At 31.2% G+C, this 14,135-nt stretch overlaps 2 protein-coding genes across 3 annotated transcripts in view; one reads left to right on the top strand and one right to left on the bottom strand.

Moving 5' to 3' along the window:
- Nucleotides 1-4,029: 4,029 nt before the first annotated feature.
- On the bottom strand, nucleotides 4,030-11,658 carry LOC139516164 (uncharacterized). 2 transcript variants are annotated; one of them, XM_071306062.1, is made up of 6 exons: nucleotides 11,516-11,658; nucleotides 8,616-9,280; nucleotides 7,711-7,826; nucleotides 6,768-6,907; nucleotides 5,410-5,571; nucleotides 4,030-4,441 (listed from the first exon to the last, which is right to left on the bottom strand). In XM_071306062.1, exons 1-6 carry the CDS (start codon nucleotides 11,606-11,608, stop codon nucleotides 4,406-4,408), a joined length of 1,212 nt encoding a protein of 403 aa, XP_071162163.1. In that variant the 5' UTR covers nucleotides 11,609-11,658; the 3' UTR covers nucleotides 4,030-4,405. The 2 variants fall into 2 exon arrangements, with proteins under 2 accessions (XP_071162163.1, XP_071162164.1); XM_071306063.1 differs by lacking the exon at nucleotides 5,410-5,571 and adding an exon at nucleotides 5,608-5,645.
- A 261-nt stretch (nucleotides 11,659-11,919) lies between these two features.
- The window catches only part of LOC139515159 (protein O-mannosyl-transferase TMEM260-like), a 43,837-nt gene continuing 41,621 nt past the window's right edge, over nucleotides 11,920-14,135 (top strand). The window contains exons 1-2 of the mRNA XM_071304722.1: nucleotides 11,920-12,003; nucleotides 13,961-14,050. Coding sequence (XP_071160823.1) covers nucleotides 13,986-14,050 — 65 coding nt within the window. The 5' untranslated portion in view covers nucleotides 11,920-12,003; nucleotides 13,961-13,985. The remainder of the gene's footprint in view (nucleotides 12,004-13,960; nucleotides 14,051-14,135) is intronic.

The raw sequence follows: 14,135 nt of genomic DNA on the forward strand, positions 1-14,135 counted from the left end.
CTTCTGTTTTTGAATACATGCTTTACTAATAAAGATAAAGACAATTTGACCAACAAAAAAATTATGAGCATCATCCTTTTTGAATAAACGAAGCCTTAAATGTTATGTTTCTGACATAAGATTTGACAGACTTTATTTTTTTCTGACATAAGATTTGACAGACTTTATTGTTTCTGACATAAGATTTGACAGACTTTATTATTTCTGACATAAGATTTGACAGACTTTATTTTTTCATACATAAGATTTGACAGACTTTATTTTTTCATACATAAGATTTGACAGACTTTATTTTTTCATACATAAGATTTGACAGACAAATTGAGTTTCTGACATAAGATTTTGACAGACTTGATTCTGACAAGATTTTTCATACATAAGATATTTTGCCAGACAATATATATTTGTTTTTTTTTTACTGACATTGGAAATCAAATCCTAGTTGAAAGTCATTTTTAAAACTCCTGGAAAATACTGCAGCCTAACATCTAACAAGATTTCACCTCAGGTCAAATAATTTTAACTGTTAGCACATTCAAATGTTTCAGACATAAGAAAACAAGTTTGACAGATCTTATGTAGGAAACATATAAGTTTAAACTATTGCTTGAATAAAGTTAAATAAAAGAATCAACATGTGTTTTTTCTTATGCACAGCATGATTTACAGTTTTAACTGGCATAAATTGGAACCAACAATGATTTTGAAAGATTTTACAGCGATGTTCCTGACATAAGATTTATTGACAGACACTGAGCTATAAAGCAAGATATTTGAAAGTGAAAAAAATATATATCACAAATGTTTTTGACTAAAAAAAGTAACAGATTTGGGAACAGGGATGTTTGAATAACCTGACTACACTATTAAATACCAGTATACAAGTGTCAACATAAAGCATTGTGACACATAAACATTGTGTAAAAAAATGGGAGTTAATTCTGTCAAATTTTTTGCATTTTTTCAACTTGTTTTAATCATTTCTACTTTAAACAGAAACAATCATATCCAAAAATTATTTTTATAATTTCATCTAACATCATTATTCATCAAAACATTCACAGATTATGTTTCAAATAACAGTAATTATTATTTTTATCTATTTATTCATTTTGACAGACATTTCCATTTCTTACATGGAATCTGCCGTATACCGTTGTCCGTCCGTCCGTCTGTCCGTCCGTCCGTCCGTCGTCCACACTTCGGACAATAACTCAAAAACACCTTCATCAATTTCCATGAAACTTAAGTGAATTGTTTATATCTATTGACGTAAGCTCCCTTTCGTTTTTTTTTAATTTCAGATTTTAAGTTTTGGATTTATGGGGCTTTATTCATAAAAAAAGGGGGAATTTTCAACACTTCGGACAATAACTCAAAAAGGCTTTCACCAATGTCCATGAAACTTTGGTGAATTGTTTATTTCTATTGACGTAAGCTCCCTTTCGTTTTTTTTTAATTTCAGTTTTTAAATTTTGGATTTATGGGGCTTTATTCATAAAAAAGGGGGGATTTTCAACACTTCGGACAATAACTCAAAAAGGCTTTCACCAATGTCCATGAAACTTTGGTGAATTGTTTATATCTATTGATGTAAGCTCCCTTTCGTTTTTTTTTAATTTCAGATTTTAAGTTTTGGATTTATGGGGCTTTATTCATAAATAAAGGGGGATTTTTAACACTTCGGACAATTACTCAAAAAGGCTTTCACCAATGTCCATGAAACTTTGGTGAATTGTTTATATCTATTGATGTAAGCTCCCTTTCAATTTTTGTAAATTTCAGATTTTAAGTTTTGGATTTATGGGGCTTTATTCATAAAAAAAGGGTGATTTTTAACACTTCGGACAATAACTCAAAAAGGCTTTCACCAATGTCCATGAAACTTTGGTGAATTGTTTATATCTATTAATGTAAGCTCCCTTTCAATTTTTATAAATTTCAGATTTTACATTTCCATGTTATGAATTTTTATGCTTAAAAAAGGGGGGATTTTTCCAATTTTGGGACAATAACTAACACTTTCACAAAATTTTATGTATGGATGAAAAATTAAGAAAACAAACTTAGTTAAATTTGAGGTAGCCTTAATAGTGTCAATTTTTTTGTGCATTTTTTTTTTATTATTTGTATTTGACAGGGCTCACACTATTTCTAGTTGATCATATAAATTCATTTAAAGCATAAAAGACAAGTTAAAAGAGCAACGGGCGTATCATGCGCCTAAGCGCAGCCCTTTATTTTAATATTTGTCTGTATGACCTACAGCCTTGATATCAATCTCATGCTCTGTTTGGCTCTAAAGGTCAGTTTTGAATTTTTTGGATTAAGTCTTCTATTTATCATAAATTATACCTGAACGGTTGATAATTTATTTTTTTGTATGAATTCAGACTTTTCATTTGACTTCACCCGAGTTGATTGCCATTTTGATAATTTTTGTAATTGGATGAGACATTTTAGTGTGTCATCATGATCTCTTGCATTAAGGTAATCTGTCTTAGAACTGAAAAGAAGTTCAATGTCAAAGAAGATTAACATTTATTGATTGAGGGACATTAACTACTGGTGATAGGGAAAAAGGAATTCATATGATAAATGGTGCAAAAAAGTATTTAATAGTATTGTGTATTTGTAGGTGTTTTAACAAAATATGTTGCAAATAATTGTATATTTCATTAAGATTTTTTTTGTTGATAAAAATTCTACCCAGAGTGGCAAGAATTATATATATAGATATACAGTACATAAATAAAATATTATGATAGCTATTATTAGACTGATTGCTTAAAAAACTAGCTGATGACTATTTAAAAGTCTTATGATGCACCCTCTGGTGGAGAGTTACTGTCTTATTGGCAATCAAACCATACATTTGTATGTGGGACCCGGAGAAGGCACTTTGAAATCTTAACTAATGGTGGTTGTCAAGTACAGTGATGTTGGTGGAAATTCAAATTTGCCACTTAGTTTCTCCATTTTGAAAGTGTCGCTTGCATTTGTATGAAACAACCTTCAGTATCTTCATGGTTTACTTTTGTGCAAGATAGATTTTTCTATTTGATATTTTGCTTTGTTTTGATGGTTTATGGAAGCTTTTAATAAGAGCATATTGTTGCAAATCATGTAGGACATTATGGTTATGTTTTTTTTTCTATTTCCAATGTACAATATAGGGAGGGACAACTATCTGGAAGCAGCATCAGCGGTGTAAAATATTTGTATAAAGCTATATCAGAAGTTTGAAGACCTTGATGCTTCAAACCCTGTTTGCATATACTTATGTGACAAAGTTTCTGCCTAGTGTGTCAATTGTCCTTGACCTAATTTTCATGATTATAGTGACTGTTTTTTGTTATGTGAATTTCTCACTTACAAGTAATAGGACAACTATATTTGGTATATGGATTCCTTGTAACATTTACATGTCAGACAGGTTTCAGCTGATCTTGGTTCAACAATCAATTTACTTGAAATATACTACAACCAGTAGGTCAATTATATGTGTTGTGGAGAATGATTCAGAGTACATGTCAGTCCGGCAAGTGTCATTTGACCTTGACCTTGTTTTCAAGGTTCATTCGTCAATGTTAAGTTTTTGTGTTCTGGTCAGCTTTTTTAATACTCTGGTAAATAGGTCAACTTTATTTGGGGCATGGAATGATTGTAAGGTGTTCATGTCTGTTCGGCAGGGATCATCTGACCTTGACCTCATTTTCATGGTTCAGACTTTCAACATAAAACAATTGGACAGTAAAGAAGGTGAGACATCATTTTATGCACTCTTGTTGTATACATGTGAAAGACATTATTGTCATAAATTATCATATGATAATTTCTAAGAAAAACTTGTACTAATTATTTGCTTGTCATCTAGTCGAAAGAACATTTTTGCAGAATTGTTTTTCACAAAGCATTGAAAATGCTTGAAAATCATTTGAAATCACCAGGGAAAATAAGACTACATCAGTCATTCTACAAACATGGTTCAATCACTTTCACTTGAAATAAATGGTAGAACATGCAATAAAATATTTGAAATATTTTTAATAGACATTTCTGAGATGCAAAATAATACAAAAATATATAAAAAAAAATATCAGTCTCCTTCCAACTTAAACTTGTACAGGTAATCAATAAAAAAAATGTATTATTAATTGAAATGAAGAAATCATTTGAGGTCTGAAAAAAATATACAAGTTCCATCTTACAAATCTCTCTCTTCATTATAAGTATTTGGATCACCTTTAGTTTAAAGTGTACTTGATTTCAGTCTCTTTGATACCAAAATAAATCTATATCACTGTTCTTTAAACCATAGGAACAACAACACCTCTTGTAGTACTATCTCCTGATCTGATCTTCAGTCCTTTTATAAAGAATGACATATCCTTCTTGCAGCTACCTATACCCTTGGTGGAGGTCTCAGCTTTCGATTACTCTGTAAAAAAAATATTTTATAATGTATCATTGTTATCTACAAAATTAAGCCACATAAAACCACAAATTATAGATTTTTATCCTTCTTCAAACAAATTCTGGAGAAAATATATTCAAGATTTTAGCTTACTTTTGATTCATCTATTTTTGTTTATATATACTAGTTTCTTTGGATTTTCCCCCCTGGATATTTTAATTTCTTTGTTTTGTCAAAGCCTATAGAAAATGTATGCTTAATTTAAAATCTCCATTTCAATTTTTACCAACAAATTCTCAAAAATTGGTACCCCACAAATAATATTGAACCCTCTGTAATGTATCCAAAGTTCTTTTAATTCTACAAAATGAAATTTATGCCTCACTGGATAAAGTCGTTGCTCTGTTGACTCAGTCACTAACTTTCTGGAGAAAAATTCACATTATTGCTGAGTTCTTGAATTTTTACTAATTTTTTATATCAATTTTGTCTTTTAAAAACAAAGACTAGGTACAAATATATTGTATTATTGTATCTTTATAGCTTAATTTGTAAATTAATAAGTTCCTTATGATGTTAAATTTTAAATCAATATACAAAATTATTGTTGTGACAGCAGTTTGACACTGATACATAGTAATATGGGTGCAATTTTTGGTCTGATGAAACATACTTCAGTGTTCAAATATAACGAGTTACAAGATGGGGTACATGTATATGCCTGTCATGATATTGCATTTAACTTTTAATTAAATAACTGCATTGGTCTTCACAATCCGTACAGATATGATAAATTAATAATATGATTTTAGGGGACATGGGTCCAAAGCTTAGAATTAAAAACAAAACAGGCTGATATATTAAATAATATCAGTAAATGATTTTAGGGTGACCACAATGGTGTGTTAACTAGGACAAGTTGTCTTATTTTCCCCTTAAGATGACAGTTCTTCCTTATAATGTATGTCAGCAAACTGCTGTCAGATTTTTACCCGTCGAGTTCCAAGAGGTGACTTTCTTTCAAACATCTGCTTCTTTTTCTTCCTTCTTTCCCGGTCTCTTTCACGTTTTTTTTCTTTGAATGCCTCAGATTCCTCGAAAAAGATTGGTTTTGCTCTCTGGCATTTTCTTTTTTTGAACTCTACTTTGGGAACCTAGAAATTAGATTTCAGCATAAATGTATTACTTACCACAGAGTATGACTTTTGTAGACTTTGAGTCATCATTCCTTCAAAGAAGAAATACAGCATTAAAAATTGAATCCTATATATATGATTTCAACATTCTGAGAATTCTAAATCCATTCTGTAAGTGCCTGTCCAAAGTCAGAAGCCTGTAATTCATTAGTTGTTTGTTTCTGTGTTACATATTTGTTTTTCATTTATTAGTTAGTTCATAAATTAGGCTGTCAGTTTTTCTCGTTTGAATTGTTTATGTTTGTCATTTAGTGGACTTTTTTAGCTGGCAAAGCCGCATAAACTTTGCTCATTGTTGAAGAAGGCAGTTTGTTTACCAAAAGTTGTTAATTTCTGTGTCATTTGTGGAGGGTTGTCTCATCGGAATCATACATAACAGGAGAAGAAAGGAAACATCTCAATATCATTTGGCAACAAAGGGGAATATATTTTGAAGAGGAGTTGGTTTTACAACTTTTGAAAAATAACACAATATCATGTAACAAGTATACTTTAAATTAGAGTATATACACGCATTTTCAATCAATGCTTGTTTCATACCTCATGATCTCGCTATTTATTTAATGTTTACTCAGTACATTGTATTTCAGATAATCACAATTTTAGGAAATTTTCCTTTGATCTTGCTGACTGATAATTTCCTTTCTCAGCAAAGTCTAGTGATATTAAAAATTATTGCAAGAAATTAAGGGGGCACACAGCGTTGTCAATGCATTGTCAATGCAATTGACATGATGTTGACCATGCTGTCATAGGTAAAATAGCGATAAACTGATTATCATTGGTCATCTCAGATCAATTGTGTTTCTTACTTTTGCCGTACCGGCTCAAGCAAGAAAATCAATCTCGTTGAGGAGACCAATGAAAATTTATAATTATATTCAATTTGAAAGTGTAATGCAGAGGATAAATGTGTCCATTTTGATAAAGTAGTTGAATCTTGATTAATGATTTATTCATCACAGTTTAATTCTGTGTTTTTTATAGTTTGTGGCTAAAAAATATATCCTATACAATCATATGCAAAGGGAAGTAACTATTCTGATGTATAATTTGTGAAATAATGTCTTTTTTGTGACACCTTTTATGTACTGAATTTCTTCAAGATTTGATGAGAAAGACCTATTTATGTAACTTAGAGTAGCTCACTGTACCTTTTGAAACATTTCTCTATATTCCTGGATGGGGTAGTCATTTACAATATTAAGTACATAATCAGCTACGTTGGCATCGTTGACTTCATTGTACATATCAATTTCTTTATCCACCATTTCAACTGGTTTAGTATCGTCATCTGTAATTATTATTTGACCCTTGTATTTAGTGTGTTATAGACATAAGTAATAGTATGATTTAACAAATTAAGAGATATAATTCTGTTTTTTAATCTATTTACAGGTACTTGAATAAAAGAAGAAAAAAAATATTGACATATATCATTATTTTTGTAAATCATAGTTTTAACATCTTTTTTAAAACTTTTAAAATCAGAGACAAAAATTAGGAGATACAAGGACACAAAATCTAAAAACAAATACAAACTGTGATTCTAATCTGTTCCTAAGTCAAAGTTCCAAGAGATTTTATTTTAATCAAATAAATTTATTATTTCTCCTCCTTGACCTTGTATCAAGGTTATTTTTTTTCTCTCTTAAGATGAGGATCTCTGATATTTTATAAATTTTGCAGTTAATAAATGTATTTATTATTGTCTGCTCTATGGTCGGGTTGTTGTCTCTTTGACACATTCTCCATTTCCATTCTCAATTTTATTTAGGCCAACAAAAAAAAATATGTGTGTTATCTATTACATCTTTGAAAAAAATAGAGTGACAGAGTACCTATAGTTGTTAATTTCTGTGTCATTTGGTCTGCTGAGTTGTTTTATTGGCAATCATACCACATCTTCTTTTTTATATAGGTAGGCAAGGATTTTTTTAAATTTTACATTGAGTCTATTGGAGGGACATTCGCTTATTGAAAAATTGAAAAGTGACAAAAAAAAACCTTAAAGGTATGCTATTTTTGGGCTTATAAAAAGGGAGGGTACCTTAATTTTTTTTGCCTTTTATATGCATATATATCTAAGCCACTTACCTATGATATTCAACAGGTCAACATTCTCCTCAAATCTTTCTGGAATGCTGTCTAGCAGCTTCACAGCTTCGTGTAACATAGGAGTGAAGGGAATATACTGGCTTAATGATGGAGTACTGAAAATAGAAATTAAGTTTTGTGTTTATCACACATACATATATTATGACCAAGATAAAAAAAAAAGGGGGGGAGGGTTTTTGTCTACCAAAAATAATGGTTTAACCCATCACATGTCTTTATTTAGTTGTTGTCTCTTGTTATATAAATGAGTGTTAAATGTACTGTCTGTGATGAAAGTTGCAGAATGTTATTACAATCTAGCCGCTGCCCAAAATATTTGTATAAGTGTCATATTTTAGAGGGAATAAGACCTTGATGCTAATACATATCCTGTATGCAGTTGCCTTATGTTGCCAAGTTTCCACCTGTCAAATGTCCATTGTCCTTGATCATTTTCAATGTTTTGGCAACTGATAAAGAGATGTGTAATTTTTTTGGTTTGTCTATTTTGATGACTAAATTTGGTATATATGAGTTCCTTGCAAGTTCAACATGTCCTAATCATTCTCTTTCCCTCACACATAAATTTGCAAGCTGGCATGTCAGTTTTCTAGTTGCTTTGTAAATCGGAGATAATCAATTTACTCAAGTTTATTATTGCTATCAAATCTTTTTATTTATTTTCAGAGGCAGATTTTAGGCACCCCCCCCCCCCCCCTTCCACTTTTCCCCCCCTTTATGAAATTTCTACCAGTTTGCAATGTCTACATGGTATACATTATCATTAATAATTTATGTTAGACGAAACACGCGTCTAAATTATAATCCTGGAACCTTTGATAACTAATTAAACATAAGAATTAATTATTAATTATTGAATACATATTTTAAAACAATAAATCTACCCAAAGTTTCTCCGTTTCTGCATTCTAGGTGTTGCACACAAAACTGATCTAAACATTGGTGTCTTTGGAGTTGATGGTTGGCTATAACTTAAACCTGTAAGTCTAGCAGAATTGTAACATGGACTTTTCAAAAGAGAGTTCATAAGGTTCTTTTTCAGTTTTGCTTTGAAAGCTTTTGGCAAATGTGACTCCTTTGTAGGATACACCTCCTGGTAAATAATAGTTTGTGTACTGACTGATGCACATGGTGATTGTATTGTTGGGACTCTTGGACATTCTAAGGGCAAATCAAAAGAGGTAGTATTTCGTGGAGCAGAATCAAACATTCCAGATTTTAACACATTGTCATGAATACTGGGTTCTTTGTCATGAAAACTGAATTCTTTGTCATGAAAACTGGGTTCTTGTCCAAAGTTTGGTGAACTGCTTAATTCTGGAATACTATTTAATGTCTGTGTCAAGCTGAATTCTTCCTTTTCTGTTGTTTCTGGAACACATTGTTCTTCATCAATTGCATTTCTAATGAACTCTTGGACTAGAGGTACTTCAATTGGTCTGACTTTTTTGTTTTCCAAATAGTTAACCATTCTATTTGACTTGCTCATTTCTTCAAAAGCTTTAAGATTTTTTCTCTTTCTTGTCTTTTGAACTTCATATTGATGAACCTGGAAAATTTTAACACATTATGTTTAAAGAGCTGCTAAAACATAATATTTTTTTTAGTGGTGAACTTTGTGAGCAAAAATTGACAACAAATATAATTGTTTAACAAAATACAAGTTTTCCATTTATAATAGAAATGCAGTAGACATGAAAAATATATGAATTCATTGGTGCTCAATGCTTTTTGTCAAAATACTTTAGCTGTCCTTTTTACTTTTTTGATACAAGTCTTTTGAAACAAAGTGTATACTGGCACTCAAAATCATAACCATGTATCTTTAATGAGCATTTTCCCTCAACAATGTGCAAAACCAATATCTTAGAATAAGCTGTAAATGCAACGAAAAAAATCAAAGACTGAAAAAAGTAAAATCACAAAAATACTGAACTAAGGGGGGGAAATCAATTCGGAAAGTCCATAATCACATGGCAAAATCAAATAACAAAACTCCTTTATGAAAGACAACATCTTTCTTTATTCTGTCAGCCTTAAGATATCTAATGTGAAAAGTAAAACCATGATTGGAAAAATATACTCAAATTTTAAAGTTTCTGAAATTTTGGTAGCAATTATTTATTTGGGATTATAAAAAAATTCAAGTTAGTTTTTATAAAATTCCAAATTAATTTATTTTCATAAGGGAAATAACTCTGGGTATTTTTTTGTTTTTTTTTTATAGAATTGGAAACAAAACAAAATAAAAGTTAATTCTACAAACAAAAAAATTAGAAAAACATATAGTGAAGATTAGTTTCAATGATGCAGGAAGGACTTAATAAAGAAACATTTTTCTTTATTCTGTCAGCCTAAAGATATCTAATGTGAAAAGTAAAACCATGATTTGAATAATATACTCAAATTTTAAAGTTTCTGAAATTTTGGTAGCAATTATTTATTTGGGATTGTAAAAAAAATTCAAGTTAGTTTTTATAAAATTCCAAATTAATTTATTTTCATTAGGGAAATAACTCTGGGTATTTTTTTTTTCTTTATAGAATTGGAAACAAAACAAAATAAAAGTTAATTCTACAAAAATTTTTATAAAAACATATAGTGAAGATTAGTTTCAATGATGCAGGAAGGACTTAATAAAGAAACATCTTTCTTTATTCTGTCAGCCTAAAGATATCTAATGTGAAAAGTAAAACCATGATTGGAATAATATACTCAAATTTTAAAGTTTCTGAAATTTTGGTAGCAATTATTTATTTGGGATTATAAAAAAATTCAAGTTAGTTTTTATAAAATTCCAAATTAATTTATTTTCATAAGGGAAATAACTCTTGTTTTTTTTTTTGTTTTTTTTTTTAGAATTGGAAACAAAACAAAATAAAAGTTAATTCTACAAAAAAAATTATAAAAACATATAGTGAAGATTAGTTTCAATGATGCAGGAAGGGCTAAATAAAGAAATATATTTAAACACCATATTCTATAAAACAAAACACAGTTGATTATATAATTTTAAATTTGTTAATTCCTTGGATTAGTTTAACTGCTTAATACATTGTTTCCAAAATATTAAAATTATTTACATATATACCAATTTTACTAAATGGTTTCAGAACTTTCAGAAAAAAATTTGAAACCTTCTTTTAAGAGAGGGGCTTAAAGGGAGGGGTATCTGCACGAAAGAACTTGAAATAAAATTGCTATGTCACGATGAACAAACAATTAAAAATGTTTTGCACATGGATCTTTTTACCGATTTCACAAAACACGGTGAAAAATGAACCTTTTGCACGGTTGCATGTGAAATAAAAATGGCAAAACACATAGCATGAAAATAATCCTTTACCACCCTCTTAAAATATTTTATGATTGAGGCAGAATAACATGGTTTAATGTACCAAACTCAATGAGATCAAGCAAATAGAAGTAGACAAGTGTTCATTTACTATTAAATCAAAAAGAATAAAAGTACAAAAAATGGTAAAAAAAACCAGTAAATCTCTATTGCAACTGTCATACAAATGACAGGTTTAGCTAGCTGTAAAACCAGGTTCAATTCAACATTTTGTACACAAGAAAATGCCTGTTCCAACTCAAGTCAGGAATATGACAGTTGTTATTTGTTCATTTGATGTGTTTGAGCTTTTGATTTTGCTGTTTGATTAGGGACTTTCTGTTTTGAATTTTCCTCAGGGTTCAGTATTATTGTGATGTTACTTTTTCCATATTCTATGTCTGAATAGAAATAATATGTTGCTATAGTCTATAGGATAGAAAAACACACCTGGATAGTGGAACTGATTTCTTCAGCGTCGATTTCAACTAAAGGCCTATTTCTCAAACTACGAAGATAATATCCAGGCAGGTAATTTTTCATTTTGAAACTGGACGTTTAAAAAGACTGCGTCGTCTGCTTTTAAAAGAAATTGAGTGGAAAAGTCTCGAAAAGCTGCGAATGAAATTCCGGCTTTGTAAATGATTCAAAATTGATTTATTTGAATAAGAAAAACAAAAGTTTAGCTTACATTCATATCAATAAAAGTAATTTATACTTAAAAATCAACAGTGTGTTAATTTTGTACACGTTTTTTATTGAAATAATAATTCATTCCTGGTCAACCGATCTAGATTTTTATTTTAGTTTAACTGTTTCCTGTTTCGGAACTTTTCTAGTATTTACCATGGTTTTGCAAAGCCGGCATACAAGCGAAATAGGGAAATACTTATTATATAGTATATATAAGTAAGGGCTTCTTTATACAGTGCATGAAAGTATGCATTCTTTATTCAGAAACTTGTTTACTTCGTTTGTGAACGTATATTTGTTCCGCAATACTGATGTTCACCTGGAAACTTTATCAAAACATTGCCTGTGCCAGAGGCTGTGGGAACAAATATTTTATGTCCTACAACTACTGTAACATTTTTCCAATGGAAATAATATCTTTGGGTTTTAGTTTTTTATTTGAAGGAATTAACATGACACGCCACTGCACTATTTCAGTCAGTGGCGGATCCAGAAATTTTCATAAGTGGGGGCCCACTGACTGACCTAAGAGGGGGCCCGCTCCAGTTACGCTTCAGTGATTTCCTATATAAGCAACCAAATTTTTTCCCAAAAAGGGGGGGCCCGGGCCCCCTGGGCCCCCCCCCCTTAATCCGCCTATGTCAGTACTTGCCCCAGTAGTACTAGTTTAATCAAACTTTAGTGCAGTGTTGGACCCCATTAGTCATGTAACCGGAGAGCACGAATTTCATTACAAAATTGCTTGTCTCCACCAAGACTCGAACCAGGGACCTCTGTGTTACAAGGCAGCACGCTAACCGACTGAGATAAAGAAGTACTTCCTTAGCTCAACCGCTTACGGCTGACTAAGTATCTACTAAGTTTTTCTAAGGGAAGCAATCCCGTCACACTTCCCCCACCTCAAGAGTCATTATACTCTATAATGATGATATCTTCATATTTTTTATATTTATATTTTAACCTGGCTAGGTAATTCTTCTAACCGTGGGTTATTATTGTTGGGCGCCAATGGAACCGGAGAGCATGAATTTCATTACAAAATTGCTTGTCTCCACCGGGACTCGAACCCAGAACCTCTGTGTTACAAGGCAGCGCGCTAACCGACTGAGCTAAAGAAGTACTTCCTTAGCTCAACCGCTTACGGCTGACTAAGTATCTACTAAGTTTTCTAAGGGAAGCAATCCCGCCACACTAAGGCAATTTACTGTAGTGCAAGGCCAAATTATTGGACAGTTTTCTCTTTTCTGCTCTTTGGTGGAGTTGTTATCTCTTTGGCCACATTCCCTGTTTTCATTCTGTTTTCTCATGTATCTGACAGATTGTTTGATGTTGTATAAAAAATTGTTGGCATACATTATTTCTGCTTCTACAATAGTGCAATAATTTACTGGAACCACATAGAAGACACAATAATGTGTGCAACAAGTGTATAGTGATAAAATTGAAAATAGAAATGGGGAATGTGTCAAATAGACAACAACTTGATGGTAGAGCAGACAACAACCTGACCATAGAGCAGACAACAACTGAAGGCCACCAACGGGTCTTCAATGTGGCGAGAAACTCCCGCACCCGGATACATCCTCCAGCTGGCCCTTAAACAAATATGAATACTAACTAGTTCAGTATATATGGATGTCATACTAAACTCTGTATTGTACACTAGAAACTAAAATTAAAAATCATACAAGGCTAACAAAGGTCAGAGGCTCCTGACTTGGGACAGGCGCAAACATGTGGCAGGGTTAAACATGTTTTTGAGATTTCAACCCTTCCCTTATACCTCTAACCAATGAAGAAAAAACAAAAACATACCAATATGCACAGTAAAACTCAGTTTAAGAGAAGTCAGAGTCAGATGTCAGAATGGGTCACAAAAGAAAATAGTGACAATAGCACATAGATAACAACAGACTATTAGCAGTTACTGATATGCCAGCTACAGACCTCAATTTAACTGATAGAAAGATTATGTCTTCATCATGTGAATATCATGCACAATCCCTCTTGTTAGGGGTTTAGTATTATACCACCATAATATATGAGAAGAACATAACTATAATGACTATATATATTTTCATTATTTTGGAATACTTTTCACAGCAAAAAGATTTTTCATTTAAATATTAAAATTTATTTAGCCATATGACGGTGAAGTTTGAGGATATGCTATATATAATATTTGCTTTTGAATATGAGCAGATTTTAACAAGTTTGGTAATGTGGAATGGATGCTAAGAAAAGAAACAAACGTTTACAGAAAAAGAGCAACAAAACAGAATCTGATTCAGAGTAAGTATTGCATCTTAGTAAACATTTCCCCCCACCACACTCCTTATTATACCCCATGCAACGAAGTTGCGGAGGGTATAATGTT

The sequence above is a fragment of the Mytilus edulis genome, chromosome 3 (genome assembly GCF_963676685.1).
Source record: "Mytilus edulis chromosome 3, xbMytEdul2.2, whole genome shotgun sequence".
In the NCBI taxonomy this organism is placed as follows: domain Eukaryota; kingdom Metazoa; phylum Mollusca; class Bivalvia; order Mytilida; family Mytilidae; genus Mytilus; species Mytilus edulis.